General features: G+C 43.3%; 3 protein-coding genes across 3 annotated transcripts; 1 reads left to right on the forward strand and 2 right to left on the reverse strand.

The window, feature by feature from the left end:
* Positions 1-999: 999 nt before the first annotated feature.
* On the reverse strand, positions 1,000-2,518 carry pane1 (proliferation associated nuclear element). The gene is made up of 6 exons (XM_030779869.1): positions 2,462-2,518; positions 2,257-2,336; positions 2,004-2,102; positions 1,813-1,892; positions 1,518-1,609; positions 1,000-1,140 (listed from the first exon to the last, which is right to left on the reverse strand). The coding sequence occupies exons 1-6, from the start codon at positions 2,516-2,518 to the stop codon at positions 1,000-1,002; spliced, it is 549 nt and encodes a 182-aa protein (XP_030635729.1).
* Positions 2,519-3,449: 931 nt separating this feature from the next.
* Positions 3,450-10,347, reverse strand: zgc:158803 (LUC7 domain-containing protein). Its single transcript, XM_030779866.1, has 10 exons — positions 9,752-10,347; positions 9,120-9,214; positions 8,683-8,781; positions 7,880-7,990; positions 6,986-7,129; positions 6,229-6,405; positions 5,499-5,677; positions 5,301-5,330; positions 4,955-5,116; positions 3,450-4,488 (listed from the first exon to the last, which is right to left on the reverse strand). Exons 1-10 carry the CDS (start codon positions 9,810-9,812, stop codon positions 4,221-4,223), a joined length of 1,326 nt encoding a protein of 441 aa, XP_030635726.1. The 5' UTR covers positions 9,813-10,347; the 3' UTR covers positions 3,450-4,220.
* A 704-nt stretch (positions 10,348-11,051) lies between these two features.
* On the forward strand, positions 11,052-13,184 carry smdt1b (single-pass membrane protein with aspartate-rich tail 1b). Its single transcript, XM_030780665.1, has 3 exons — positions 11,052-11,213; positions 11,683-11,822; positions 12,904-13,184. The coding sequence occupies exons 1-2, from the start codon at positions 11,052-11,054 to the stop codon at positions 11,818-11,820; spliced, it is 300 nt and encodes a 99-aa protein (XP_030636525.1). The 3' UTR covers positions 11,821-11,822; positions 12,904-13,184.
* The last annotated feature ends 1,063 nt before the right edge of the window (positions 13,185-14,247 follow it).

Genomic DNA, 14,247 nt, shown 5'->3' on the forward strand with positions numbered 1-14,247 from the left:
ACTGTCAGATGACTGATATACTATGACCTTTCCCCACAAATTCCCATAAAGCTTCTTACAAACCCCTGACTCAAACTCGGCCGCGGCGACATATAAAAAGAACGGAAAAGTATGACTCAGCAAACTTTTTCCTCTTTTTTTTTTTTTTTAATAATCTAAACATGACGCGGCAGAAACGAGCGCACCGTGACTCAGCGGTCTTCGGGCACACGGCGTTTCTTCAGCTCATGGACTGACTGAGCGCTCCACCTGGTGTGCACAGGGAGACACACACCACTCCACTCCGCTTTTGTGCCGAGACGACAGGCTCCTTACTGCCGGCATGGAAATCCGAGCAGCCAGTATGGCGTTTTTTTTTTTTCAGGGAGTGAACAATAGAAGAGAGTGAGACTCCTCTTGGCTGACCTCAGAGCGTGCAGGGCACTCTGATCCAACATTACAAACAAAACACGTCCGATTCAGCCGTCCGGGGGCTTCGGCCAACGCAGTCCGAACATTGGACTGTCATGTGTTAGATTGAGATTAGAGCGAAATCCGGCGGGAGAGCTGTAATAGGACTGTTCACCTGAGACACTGACACACGCCGACCCCCTTGACCGGGGGCGGTCAGGGGACTTTGCGGTTAGCGGACACACTGAATCAGGAATTTAAAAACTACATCAGAACCACAGACTGATCCCTGCTCGCGTAAAAAAAAAGGGGAACTAACACACTCTCCAATATTAATAATTAATTTATAAAAATAATGACTTCGACGTCTGACAGTCAGGATAAAAATGTTCCATATTTCCATGAAACACACACACACACACACACAGAGCAGATATGACTGACACATGAATCTACCCAGCATCTGACAAAAAAATGAAATCAAGATACTACAACAGTTTAACAGTCAACGTCAACATGCAAAGCAGAGACGGGGTTTCAGTGTGTTTTGTTTTTCCGGCCGATGACGGTGGCTCAGACACCGGACTCGTTCTGTTCAGGAGCAGGAGGTCAATCCTGGTCAAGCTCAGCGGGCAAAGTGCAGCGGGTCAGCGCGGACAGGTAGAGGGCGGTTGCCGTGGGAACCAGTCCGGCCGACACCTTGACTATACTGAGGAGTCTCAGAGCTGCAGCTCTTACTCCCTCTGTTGTCTGAGAGGAGAGAGAGAGATAAAAAGAGAGAAGAGAGAGAGAGAGAGAGAGAGAGAGAGGAGAGAAAAGCGAAAAAAGAGAGAGAGAGAAAAAAGAGAGAGAGAGAGAGAGAGAAAAGAGAGAAGAAGAAAAAAGTGAGAGAGAGGGGGAGAGATTCTTACAAGCAGAGGAAATCAGAGACAGAAATCAGTCCCACATCGCACTGACTACAATTAGCCTGTGGGTTAAATTCCAAAGACGGATGTTTTTAAACATGTGACATGTATTGGTTTTGTATTGATGTCACATGACATGTGGAGCCTGAAACTGAAGATGAGTCCATCACATTTATGTTTTGACTTATTTGTGCCCAAACGAAGGTGTCTGTCAGAACAAACCTGATCTTCAGCACACAGCATGGGACAGTGTAGAGATGCTGCGAGCTTTCTCACACTCAACAAACGCTCATGAGAGACCGAACCACAGCGAGCTACAAGAAAACACACACACACACAAACACACAGAGAGCGAGAGGGAGAGAGAGAGAGAGAGAGAGAAAACTTTGGAAAAAAAAAAAAAGCACTTTTATCTTGACAAGATGTTTCAAGGTTTCGCTTAAAAAAAAAAGGGGGAGATGAAATTGAAAAGAAAGATACTTCCGAAGTGTAATGAGAGGGGCTGTTGAATACTTACCGCCAGTTACCAAAAAACAGACTTTCCCTACGAAGAAGCCTGAGTCTAAATGCTTTATAGACGACTCCATTGCCTGAAGGCTAGAAGAATAGAAAGACGTATCAGTCTTGTTCAGTAATGCTTGATTCAATGTACTAGTATTAAGGTATGTCCGTCCTTACAGAGTGTGACCGTGGCAGAGATGAACGTACCTTCGTTCATATATTAAATTGACGATAAAAACCACCAGATCGATTCGAGGACGAGTATCTGCGTTTTCAATTGGCAACGGAAGTTTTCTGGCCAACCGACTGACGAATAAAAACAAATCTTGTCATCAACACTCGCTACGTACAATGGTTCCCATATGATAATAAAACGCAGTGAAATGCGACAATGACAGAAAAAAATGAGTGACTGATAAGTTGCGTTTTTCCTTGCTAAGAACCTTCTCGGTGCACTTACACGTTGACGTTGATTTGTTTCTCGTAATTTACTATAACGTCAGCCAACTTGGTCTGGAACTGCTCTTCATTTTCCACCAACTGCAACGACAACCATTACAGACCAACGAGAGGATGTAACGTCAACTCATTTTTATCTATGCGTTGTGAAGAATGACAAAATGAAACCAAAACAGGCCGGAGAAGAGAGCTATGAAACTACTCACCAGGATATTGGCGGTGTTCAGTTCAGGCATTTTATTGAAAGGCGTCAGTAAAGCCATTCTGTTCCACACGGCTACATCAGCTTATTATCCACTACAGAAGTAGCTAACTACAAGCTTGACAAAACAGCGTTAAGGTTGATTGTCAGTAAGACCGTAACTTAATTTAATTTACGACTAAATATCTACCCTAAACTTCAATTTACCTTCGAGTTCGTCTGTTTTTACTTGTTGCGACAATATCGATAACTTCCATTAAGCTGTCTGAAATCTATTCGAGCGCCTATTTTCAAACAGACAGTATCGTCGCACGAATACATACGTCATCAACACTCACTTGATTATTGTGCTGCCACCTAGCGTTGGCACCTGAACATGGCGTGTGGGAATGTCGTTTATTTGTAATTTGCAAAACTCAGTACACGTTAAATATACATATATATATATACACACACACACCTCAAATAATGGAAGCTTCAAATTTATTCAGATGTTGCAGACGTCATGGCAAGGGCTTCAACTCTCAAAACATCAGCTTTTCAGACACAGCAAAAAGAAAAAGGGTAGAAAAAAAAAAACCAACCCAGGGTAAGATGTATGCTGTACAGAATAAGGCCCTTGTTGTTTAAAACAGTTACAAGCGCATTACAACCCCAAAATATACAAATGTGCGTATTTCTGAGTGAAAGGAGAGTGGTTGAGTATGAGGAGAATGAAGAGGAAGAAAAAAATAAGGTGTTCTGTCTCTCCGGGACTTTGGGTTCGTTACTGCATTTTGTTTGAAATATACTCTTTCATCTTTCATTATATCTGAGTCAGACATCAAAGTGAAAGGGCGAAAAAAAAAAAAGAAAAAAAAAAGAAAACCCAAAACAAAACAAACAAAACCCAAACAGTATTAATGACAATGTTCATAGGAACAATAACAAAAAAAAAAAAAAACAGTAAAAAAAACAAACAAACAAACAAAAAACAAAAAAAAAAAAGAAAAAGAACAGGTCAGCCAGTCTAGAGTCGAAGGATGAATACACTTTCCTTCATGGAATCTCTCGTACACATCCCGTTCACAGGAAAACAGCAAGAGGTAAACTAAACATCAAAACTCACTCATCCCCGTCCCATCATCCCTCGCTTTTTTTTTCCTTCTTTTTTTTTTCGTGTCTGCTGTTTAAACATTCACTCTTTCATTCAGCGTTTACTCTGATCCTCTGTACTCAGACGCTAGATTTGTACAGTCAGTCAGTCGTTCAGTTCATCCCTCGTTCCATGTAAACTCTTTTCAACAATCTATCTTTTTTTTTTATAAACCTCAATGCCGCCTTTATTTTATGCTAGCTTGACGCCTTCGCTCGTACGCACGCGAACACACGCACTCACACTCACTCTCCCTCTCTCTCTCTCACACACACACACACATTCACATTCTCACACACACACACCTGGTAGTCCTGCCACTAATCAATATCCTAAATTGATTTCCCCAACCCCTTTTGTGTTTCCTCTTGGTATTTATTGATCAGAATGTCTGGATGGATGAATACAATAAACTAGAACAGACACTTTTACCGTTGGTTTTAAGTCTGAAGTGCCGTGTTGTTGTTGTTGTTTTTTTTTTTTTTTTACTTATCCAGTCATCGTAAGATCAATTTACCCAAAAGAAAAAGGGGACGAGGGGGAAAAAGCACGTATGTAAAAGGGTTACGGTTGATCTCGTCTCTCTCTCTCTCTCTTTCTTCTACTCCCTCTCTTTTTTATTTCTTTTCTATATCTCTCCTGACTCCCTCTCTTCAGAGCTGGAGTGCTGGTCTCTCTCGTACGAGACGGATCTCTCTCTCTCTCTCTCTCTCGTTCGGCCCGTCTCCGGCGACGACGGCGGCGACCTCTCTCTCTCTCCCATCTCTCTCTCCGCGTCTCTCCGTCCATCGCCCACGCTGTCCCTCCATCTCTCCTCTCCTCCATAGTCTCTCCATCTCTCCTGCGAGAGGGATCGCTCTCTTTCTCTGGCGTGAGATGATCTGTCCCGTGAGGATCTGGGGGGGGGGTAGATAGAGAGGAGGAGAACGGATTAAAAAAAAACCGGGCACTTCATGATCGTGTTGTGACTTTTTTTTTTTTACAGTGACGGGGGGATAAACAGAAGACACTGAAATTTCAAAACCACAGAGTGCGTGTGTGCCATCATCTGCCTGTAAGCCAGTTCTGAAGAGAGACCAAGAAAGCAAATCTACCCTGAGCACTGGGGTAGACGTTATCGTTTGATTTCTTCCCCGGCTTTATTTTCTCTTGCGACTTTAAAGAGTGCCGTGCTAGCTGAACACCACGCAAACCCACACGGCATTTATCTCTGGCCCTCTGGACGAACTGATCACAGCAGCTCGCAAATTAAAGTAACAAATTACAAAGACGTCGGCGAGGAAAGCCTCTCTCCGAAACCCGAGACTTTTCCCCGGATCTTTCTCCGACGCCGCTCCGGGCGCGGCGTTAATGAGGTCGTACCTCTTCCTCTTGCTCCTGTGAGAGTGGGACCTCGAGCGATGGCGATCTTTGTGTCTGTGTTTCCTCTCTCTCTCCCTGTCTCGATCCCTCTCTCCTCCTTCCTCCCGCGAGCGAGAGGAGCGGTGACGGCGAGAGCGATGGGAAGACGACCCTCTTCCGTCCCTGCGGGCGAGAGAGAGAGGGGAATACGTGTTTCAAAAAAAACTGCTGTTACAGGATCTGTTTTTGCCGGCCAGAATCATAACAAACGTAAGAATTATGTGGCCGATGGGAGCTGATCCCAGATCAGTACGCTTTTGAACGAGATGTGTGATAGATATAAGCCTCGATCTGATGTTACACTTACCGGTATCTATCTCCACTTCTAGATCTTGACCTTGGTTGACGACAAAAAAAAAGAAAGAAAAGAGGGAAATAGCAACAGTGAATGAGATGGAACAGACAAAAACGTCAGACAAAAACCTCAGACAAAAAAACGAACAAAAGGGGACAGTACAAATGACTCTAACAAATCAAGAGATCCAGAGATTATACTGATCTATACCTTCTACGGTCTCTCTCTCTTTCTCTCTCCCATTCACGCTCTCTCTCTCTTTCCCGTTCTCGTTCGCGCTCTCTCTCTCGCTCCCACTCCAGCTGCCGCTCCCTCTCCCTCTCCTCTTCTCTGTCACGCTCCTCCCTCCTCTTCATACGCATGCGCTCCTGCTTCTCCGCCACCGCCTTCTACTCCAACGACAGAGAAAGAGAAGGAGAGGGAGAGAGAGAGAGAGAGAGAGAAAGGGACAGAGAGAGAGACAGACAGAGAGAGGGGGAGAGGCAGAGACGTAGACATCAGTAAACAGTATTTTCACCCCTAACACACTGTAACCCAGACATGATACATCGCCGGACGGGGGCTGAGTCAGATCGTTTTTAACTTGAAACATTACTTGAAACGATTTGAACAAAACATTTTAACGCTCGTCGCTTGAGCATGGGTAAAAACCGACGACAGATTTCAAAGACTTCAATGACTGATGAGCAAAACTGAAGAAATCAAAAATTTTTTCAGCACTTGGTGGGTGGATAAGAGAGAGGTCTGACAATTATTCATTTGTTCACTGTGTTGTCGCCCTAATATGAGAGATTATGAGACTGCTTATGAACGGGCCAAAGCCTAGTCTCATAGACATACACTGACTCCAGCTTATGTGAACGTTGGTGAATGCTTCGTGGTAAATCGCAGAGATACGGGTGGTGTTTGGTCAACAGGACCTAAGCCCGCTGAGTTTCACCTTGAGTTTCTCCAGCTTCTCCCGGATCTCGATGAATCCGAGGTGGAGCTTTCCGCCGAAGTGGTCGGCGAGGCGGCGGTCGTTGTCATGGAGACCGAGGTAAGCAGAACAAACCTCACACACTCTCAGTTTTTGCTGTTGGAAACTCGAAGCGGGCATGGAGTTACGGTAGATATCCTGCCAAAAACAACACACACACACAGGCGCGCGCGCACATCAACATTGGTTAAAATGCTCAAAAGTGGCTTCATTTTCTACCTTCCAAACTTCAGATCTAACTGTTGAGAAAAATTCCAGAATTGTCAGTCATGACTACTTCTATTGGGCTATTAATCAGACTTGCAGAACAGATGGCTCTACAACCAGACATGCAATAAGTCTACAAACGTGTAATAAGTGGGACTATGTAAAGACAATCCTATATACTCACAGTAAGGTTTCCAAAGAATCAGAATGGAAGAGATTCTAGGACTAAAACAGAAGAGACAGTAAAATCCCTTGTTCTCTGCTAAGAACCCCATTAACCAAGACAGAGAACGTTGGAAGCGTCTAAGGGAGGTAACCATAGCGATGAGAGCTACAGACTCCACTGAATTTAAACGAAGCCAAACATTCTACTGGCCCCCATATAAAGTTACAGAATTTCCTTTATGACATCACTGCCCTCTCCCTCCATATTCTGCGTTTGAAAAAAAAAAAAAAAAATACAATCTATGTAAACCCAAGTTGGCTCATGATTCTTGAACCGAATACTGACCTCCGCTTCTTTCTTCAGGGCGCGGGTTTTCTCCACCTTCTCCAGGACCTGCTGGGCCTCGTCCACATTCCCCTCTCCACCCAGCTGTTCTGCTCGAGCCAGCAGTTTCCCAATCTCCTCGTTCAGCTCGTGCACTCGCTCCGCCTAAACAACAACAACAACAACAACAACAACATGTCGCAGTGTTCAGAAATCTTACTGTCCTAGTTACAGAACTTTTCTGCTGTCCCTGCACCATCAGTGACATGGACCCTGCCCGAAAACTCTGTGACGGCATTTTCTCCTGGTCTCTTTATGGACTTTTAATCTTAAAAAAAAAAATGATTATATACATAACCAATGTGACTCTCTCCGGATAAAAAGGGACGGTTGAAAACTAAACGGAGACGACTCTGTTGAGTCTCTCTCCCTCGTGAAGACTTGGAGACACAGGACACAATGGAACGTCAATCTTCTGTGGCGTGTTGGAGGCAGGCCAGCCTTTGAACTGATTACGGTTTTCAACAAACGATAAACGTTGGATGAAAGAAGAACGAAGCACACTGACAGATGATGATGCGGGGTCAGAGAAAAAGACACACGTCCTGCTGTAAGCAGTAGTCAATATACACGTTTTCAGTACATCATTAGTAAACTGAAGTTTCAGTGCCCCTAACCACGCTGCTGCCTGTTCTTTCAATGAGTCAGGCTCTGCGCTCTGACAAAAACCCATCTGTTTCCTGATGTACCCTGCACCATGTCTTATTGAGAGTCAACCTCACATAAAAGGTTATCATATTCTCTAATCAGTCACGACGCGGGTTTTGACACGAACGGGATACCAGCTAGCCAAAACATAAAACGCAAATCTGCGTAGGAGAGCACATGGTGAGCAATCGCTTAAATTCGGGTTACCTTGGCAGCGACCTCTGCACTGATCTCTTCCTGTGTCTCAGCCAGTCGCTTTTTGGCCAGTTCTGTTCTGCGGTCACAGTCAGCGATGAACGCCTGGAGGTGCTCAGCCGCCTGAGGAGTCAAGATGGAGGAAGTTTTTTTTTTTTTTTTTTTTGGGTATTTTTCTGTTAAGTTCGACTGGTTTAAACAACATTTTTGCCATTTGTTTTTTTGTACTGTAACACAACTTTGTCTGTGGGGATTTGATACACTCCACTGACTATGACACCTGCTCATGTTAGTGTTACAATAGCTGGAAACAATGGGATTATATGAGATCAGAATGTGGGCCAGCCAAACTGTGGACTCCTGTACTCACACTATTTCCAGAAGAGACTAACAAGACTGTAACAATCCTTAAACTTAGCTATTGGTACCAGAGGAGTGTAGCACATCCAGAATTGTCAAAACTGTTGTGATATAAAGACGTGGCATGGAAGGAAGGAAAACAACAACAACAACAACAATAACACAACAACAAAACAACAGCTGACGTGGCAATCTTTAACGTGTTTGGTCTTCAAATCTATCCAAGCGGAATGCTGAGGACAACATTCCAAAGGTTAACAAATAAACTTTGGTTGGTCTGGTACACACAGTTGCATGACAAGAGCTGTGTTTTACACCGGTGATGAAATATAAAGAGTTGAAACCTCATCGTAACCGAACATGACTCTTGAGGATTAGCCAAACACAGATGTGTTCACAGATCAGTGCAGTCGTGGCACAGGGAACGTTCGCTCAAGTGTGGCAGGGCTACTCACATCATGTTCAAAGAAGTATTCCTGTGTTTTTGACGCAATTTCATAATCTGCCCTGAGGGCCAGATCGTGGACCTTCTCACATTCTCCTAAGTCCATGCGCTGAAAACACACACACACACACAACATGAGACTGTTTATTTTCCTCATTCATGTCGGAACTCACTATGTGTGAAACACCTTTGAATCTTAGGTTCAAAGGTGTCCATACGCTGTTCTCTGATTACGCCTCAGCTTTGCTTATTTATAGATCTCAACTAAAGAGCACTGCAAAAAACAAGACAAAGGAGTTCACAATCCACTAACTGTTAAAACTGTAAAGTATTAATAATCACTCTACACATATTCATGGCCATTAAAAGTGGTGTATAAAGACTTTGTGCAGGGTGTGTGTGTGAGTGTGTGTGTGTGCGTGTGTGTAATGGGGGGGGGCGACTTACGGTTCCAGAGAGAATGTCATGTGGACAGGATTCCAGAAGATGACTTTTACACACCCTTTCGTCAGTGAATTTGATCCTCTGGCGCATGGTGTCGCCTTGAAAAGAAAATCGTGCGAAGTTACATGACGGAAACAAATCCAAAGGTGTATTGATCTCTGAATCTGTCAGACTCGCACAAAACATCTCACAATATACAGGACACTGTATGGCTACAACGGTCATTCATATCCACGTACACCACGTGAATTAAACTTCGATTCGTGCAACAGATGACTTGCTACTTCAGTGTGTCTCCCTAAGGCTGGTTAACACAATCTGCAAAAAAACATCGTCTCAGAATGATTGCTGATTGTGTTGACTTGTGTTCAGCATTTAAACACTAAACAACTCTTGCTTAAGTATAGCTACGACAAAGTCTACGTAAGTGGCGCCTACAACAGGTAGGGGATATGGCTAACTAGCCACTAAGCTAACTAACTGCCTCGGTACACAATGTTCATTCCTCCACTACAGGCTAAGCTGGTTAGTTAGCATCGTGGCTAAGAGAAGGCATATGGTGTCTGTCTATCCATTTTCAGTTTCATCTTCACTACTAGCTTCCCAAAGTAACCAAGTGATAGATGAATACTCACCATCTCTTCCTGTGCCCATGAGTTGGTCCAACATCGCTCGCATCTGTGCTTGAGCCGACATTTTTACGGTTTGTTTCAGCCTCAGTGTTAAGACACATACAGTTCGTCAGTCAGCAGGCCTGCCCTATGTTGATGTGCACGCGAAGTTTTCCTTCCAAGTCAGGCCGAAATTTTATAAATGATTTTAGATTGCAATGAGCGAACAAGGTCACTGGCTACAAGTTTATTTCAGCGGCCCTGATGCTGACAGCTAAGAACCCTCTATAACACTTTGACCACGCTGGTCCAACTTGTTTAATTTTTTTGGGCCGTCCCGGTCTCTCGCTTCTCCTCGCTTGCCTTGCTGGTAGCGCGAGCTAGCTAGCTAGCTAACGCTAACTCGATGGCGCGAGGTGAAAAGCAATGTTTTTGGAAGCAGTGGCGGGTGAACCCCAGAATTTAAGTCTATGTTTGGTAATCAGCCGTTAATGAATGAGATTTTCAGCAACAACCCTAACAGTTTAACCAACAGTCCATTTTCACATATGGTACCAATATTTGTTTATTTTATTTTGTCCGATTTGTTCTGTCTGCTATGCTAGCTTCCTCCTTCTCCAACCGCGCTTTGGTAGTTGTCGCGGCCTCAAGGAAGTCCCACACGCACTGGCAGCTGATTGGCCGAAAATGTAATTGCGTCACGTTGTATGCAACACTGCTCCACACCACTGCTGTAAAGTCATCGAAAAGTTAGTTTGTCTATTATCTGACATATTTATTTGCTAATTGTTTAAGTGTGTTGTTCAGTGAACAAATATATGAATATACAGCGCTCATACAAACTAAAAGTATGTAATATTTTAATCGATATTATACTTGTAAAAACTTCAAATACTCATTTTCATTTTTTCCCTCTTGAATTACTAAAATGTCAGGTTTCTATACACCTCTGTCTTGCTTGAAGTGAAGCTACAATGTCCTCAGTATTTTAAAACACCAACAAATTCTTCCGATGACTTGGATGCAAGGCAAAGTGTCTTCTTACAAGTGCTGGACCTGAACTCTGACATGTTGTGGAATTCTAGGTAGGGTGTTGAATAAGATTTTCTCCGAGAAAACAAAGGGGACGACTGGGAGACGATATAAACTGTTAACATAATCTTTAATCCTTTGTAAAAATCACATGAGCAAAACGGCAAATTAGAGTAATAGTTCTAAGTGCTCTCGGAGAAATCGGATAGACAAGTGATACACCCAAACCACCCAAAGCCAGCCCATAAAACGTTTAATCCCACCCCCTCATAACACACTACGATACAGAGAAATGGCGTCGGTGGCAGGTCGTGTTTCTCGGCTAATTCTAAGCAGGAATGCAGGGGCATTCACTCGGAACTCTGGGTTAAAATCGCAGGGTACGACAGGAGTAACTTTAAGTCGAAATGCTGTGTCATCAACGACGGGTGGTATACTACCAAAACCGGAGAAGGTATGCGTTTTCATTCAACTATGCGTTATGACAGCTCAAGCAAAGACCAGGAAAAAGGAGGGTCATTGACTGCACCAATAAAGGCGAAAATTCTAAGATGGATGAGCCTACCGGCCAATCCCTGTATGGATTTTTTTTTGCAGTATTTGAAGAATAAGGAAGTCATTTGTATTGACAACCAGCAAAACAGTCATAACTAATTGCTAGGGTGTGGAAATTTGGTATGAAATATTTCCTTTGTGTACTTCATGAAAACATGTCGACAGATGTGAAACGTAATGCAACCGAAACCTGCTCGTATTTTTCTCTACATTCTGTATTAGGGGTGGTGGCGGACAGTGAATGAAACGCAAGTCAATAAGGCGACTTAAGTGGTCGAAACACTGAAATCCAACCGTTTTCATAATTTTGTGTGGCAGTTCAGTTCTTAACATGTGATTAAATGACCCTCCTCCCCTCACACACACAGGTACCGTTTGGACTGATCCGGATGACGGCGGTGGTCATTCCGTTTCTTTACATTGGCACCCTTATAAGCAAGAACTTTGCCGCTTTGCTGGAGGAACATGAAATCTTCGTCCCAGATGACGATGACGACGACGACTGAACGTCAGTTCTGAACATGCTTCTTGACTTAACGAATAAACATTTAGACATTTCCAGAGGTTGTCACAAAACACGAGCACCAACAGAAAAAGCAGTGTGCTGTTGAACAGATATACAGCCTATATTGTAACCAGTTGGCCGCACTCGTCATCGGGCTGTTCAGGGATTAATGCGCATAGTGTAAATTTCTCTGCGGCTTCACATACTCTGTGACATTTCTATGCAGTGTAATTATCTGCACGTATTCTGAATATATTCCAACTACCACCCCCCACATTCACCCAGGCTCTCAGAAACAGACATGCTCATAGTGAACTTATGACATCCTTACACATTACCCAGAACCTTATTCATTTCCACAAGAGTTAAAAAGAAGTCCGCTTGTTACCGAGCCTTTACCTACCGCTCTCCCTGCCTCTGGAATGGTCTACCCACAGAGATGAGAGAGGAAAATCTCTTCATTCCTTTAAAACTAAACTAAAGACTTATCTGTCTTCTCTAGCTTGTAGATAATAGAATTTCGATTTAACTTTGTTGTGGATATGTAAAGCCCTTTGAGACTATAAATAGTGATATTTCAATATTTTTATTTTATTTATTTATTTATCTTGATCCTCCTCGTAACCTTTGTATTTATAGTTTTAAGTATATATACTTTTACGGTTTGTGTTGTAAATTTATCACTGTGAGCAACTTGCCTAGTCAAATTTTGTGCATGTGCAAACTGACTTGGCCAGTGAAAGTGGATCTGATTTTGACTTAGGACATGTCACTAGGGTCCATTTCTGCAAATTGAACTCTTGTTCTATCCTTTATTTGATCAAAATGAAAAATTGATGTTTGGTGCTGTATGGTACCAGGGTATGATACTGTAACCCAGGAAAGCCTGGTAACCAGCACAATAAAAATAACATAGTTTGGTAGCGTTTGGGAGACTGATAAGTTATAAATCCTCAGTTGCATTTTTTTGAGGTCATAAAAATTGCGTAGTGGATGTATAATGGATGCGAACAGAAGAATACGTTGTTGACTGATGGCTGTTTTCTGTGGGTTTGTTTTTTTTTTTTTTTTTGGTCATTTCCAGTGCACGTGTCAGTCCCCGATAATGACTGCGGAATGACGTGATTGACGGCGTACTGAAGAAGATGACCGACCGTGTCACCGCCCAATCCACCACATCATCATCCTCTGTTTACATTTCCGTAACCGTGCCCTTGCTTTAAACCTGCGCTCTGGAAACCCAGAGCGACTGTTTTTATTTGTCCGATTTCATTAAAGAAACATGTGAGGCTCCCGTCACGTTGTCCTCACTCTTGTTTGCATGTACAGTTTTGTCTTGACTCAAATAAAACAGGCGACTGTTGATTTTCTGCCTTTCATTCTTGAACCGTTTTGTGAAGAAATTGTTTAGAACAGAATAGAATAGCATAGAATCCTGTGATCACACGCACACACACACACACTGTGAACAGTGAGCAGTGAATTTATCCTCTGCATTAAACCCATCCTTACACAGCATGAGGAAATCGGGACAAAGAGAGTATCTGTTCTATCACCACACCCGATGTTTTCACAGTAAAAGCAGAAACACAGTTTTATGTTGTAGGAATGACAGCCCAGAGTACAATTTGCGCTTTTCAAGGTCCATAACTACAGCACTGGAATTTCTATTCGAGATAAACTCTTCAAATTAAGAACAAATTTCTAAAACAGTAGCCTCTTCCTGTAAAAGCAGGACAGAGGCAAGGTGCTCTCACCGCTCATACAAAATTAAAAGTCACTGTCCTTCTCCAAGGTCATCTCTACCCCCACAAAAAATAGAGGGCTTAAAAATGTACAAATGTCTCTCTTTTGACAAACGCACATTAACATCCATTTGATCTTTGATAAAACGACAGCGTAAACGAACACATTTCCATAATCCACAGTGAAGTGGTTAGAGTCCACTTATGTCTCTGACCGCCCCCCCCCCCCCCCCCCCCCCCCCCCCCCGGTGGTGGTCAGTGGTCTGTGCCGTTGCCAAGGAGATGCTCCTCCTCCAGCGCGGCATTGGTTAATCTCAGGTGCTCTCTAAGAGTGGTGATTTCTCTCTGACTGCGACCCTTCATTGTGCTCAACTCCACATACACCTCCTTATAGCGTTCGCTTATAGCCTGTTTCTCCTAAAGGAGAGAGAGGGAGAATGAGAGAGAAAGAGAAAGAGAGAGAGTGAGTTTGTGTGGTAGTGTAAGAGACTTTGAACTTGGTACTTGTCATATAGAGATTAGTTTTCAGAACTTGCCTCACTGAAAAAAAGTGAGTCCTCACTGAAAAAAACAGAGTCCAAAAAAGAACAGAGCTGAATACACAGTACAGACATACGACACATATTATCATTCTCTCTGTACGTTTGTAACTTTAAAGGCACCTAAAGACTGCTAAGGAATGC

This window comes from Chanos chanos, chromosome 7 (genome assembly GCF_902362185.1).
Source record: "Chanos chanos chromosome 7, fChaCha1.1, whole genome shotgun sequence".
Classification (NCBI taxonomy): Eukaryota; Metazoa; Chordata; class Actinopteri; order Gonorynchiformes; family Chanidae; genus Chanos; species Chanos chanos.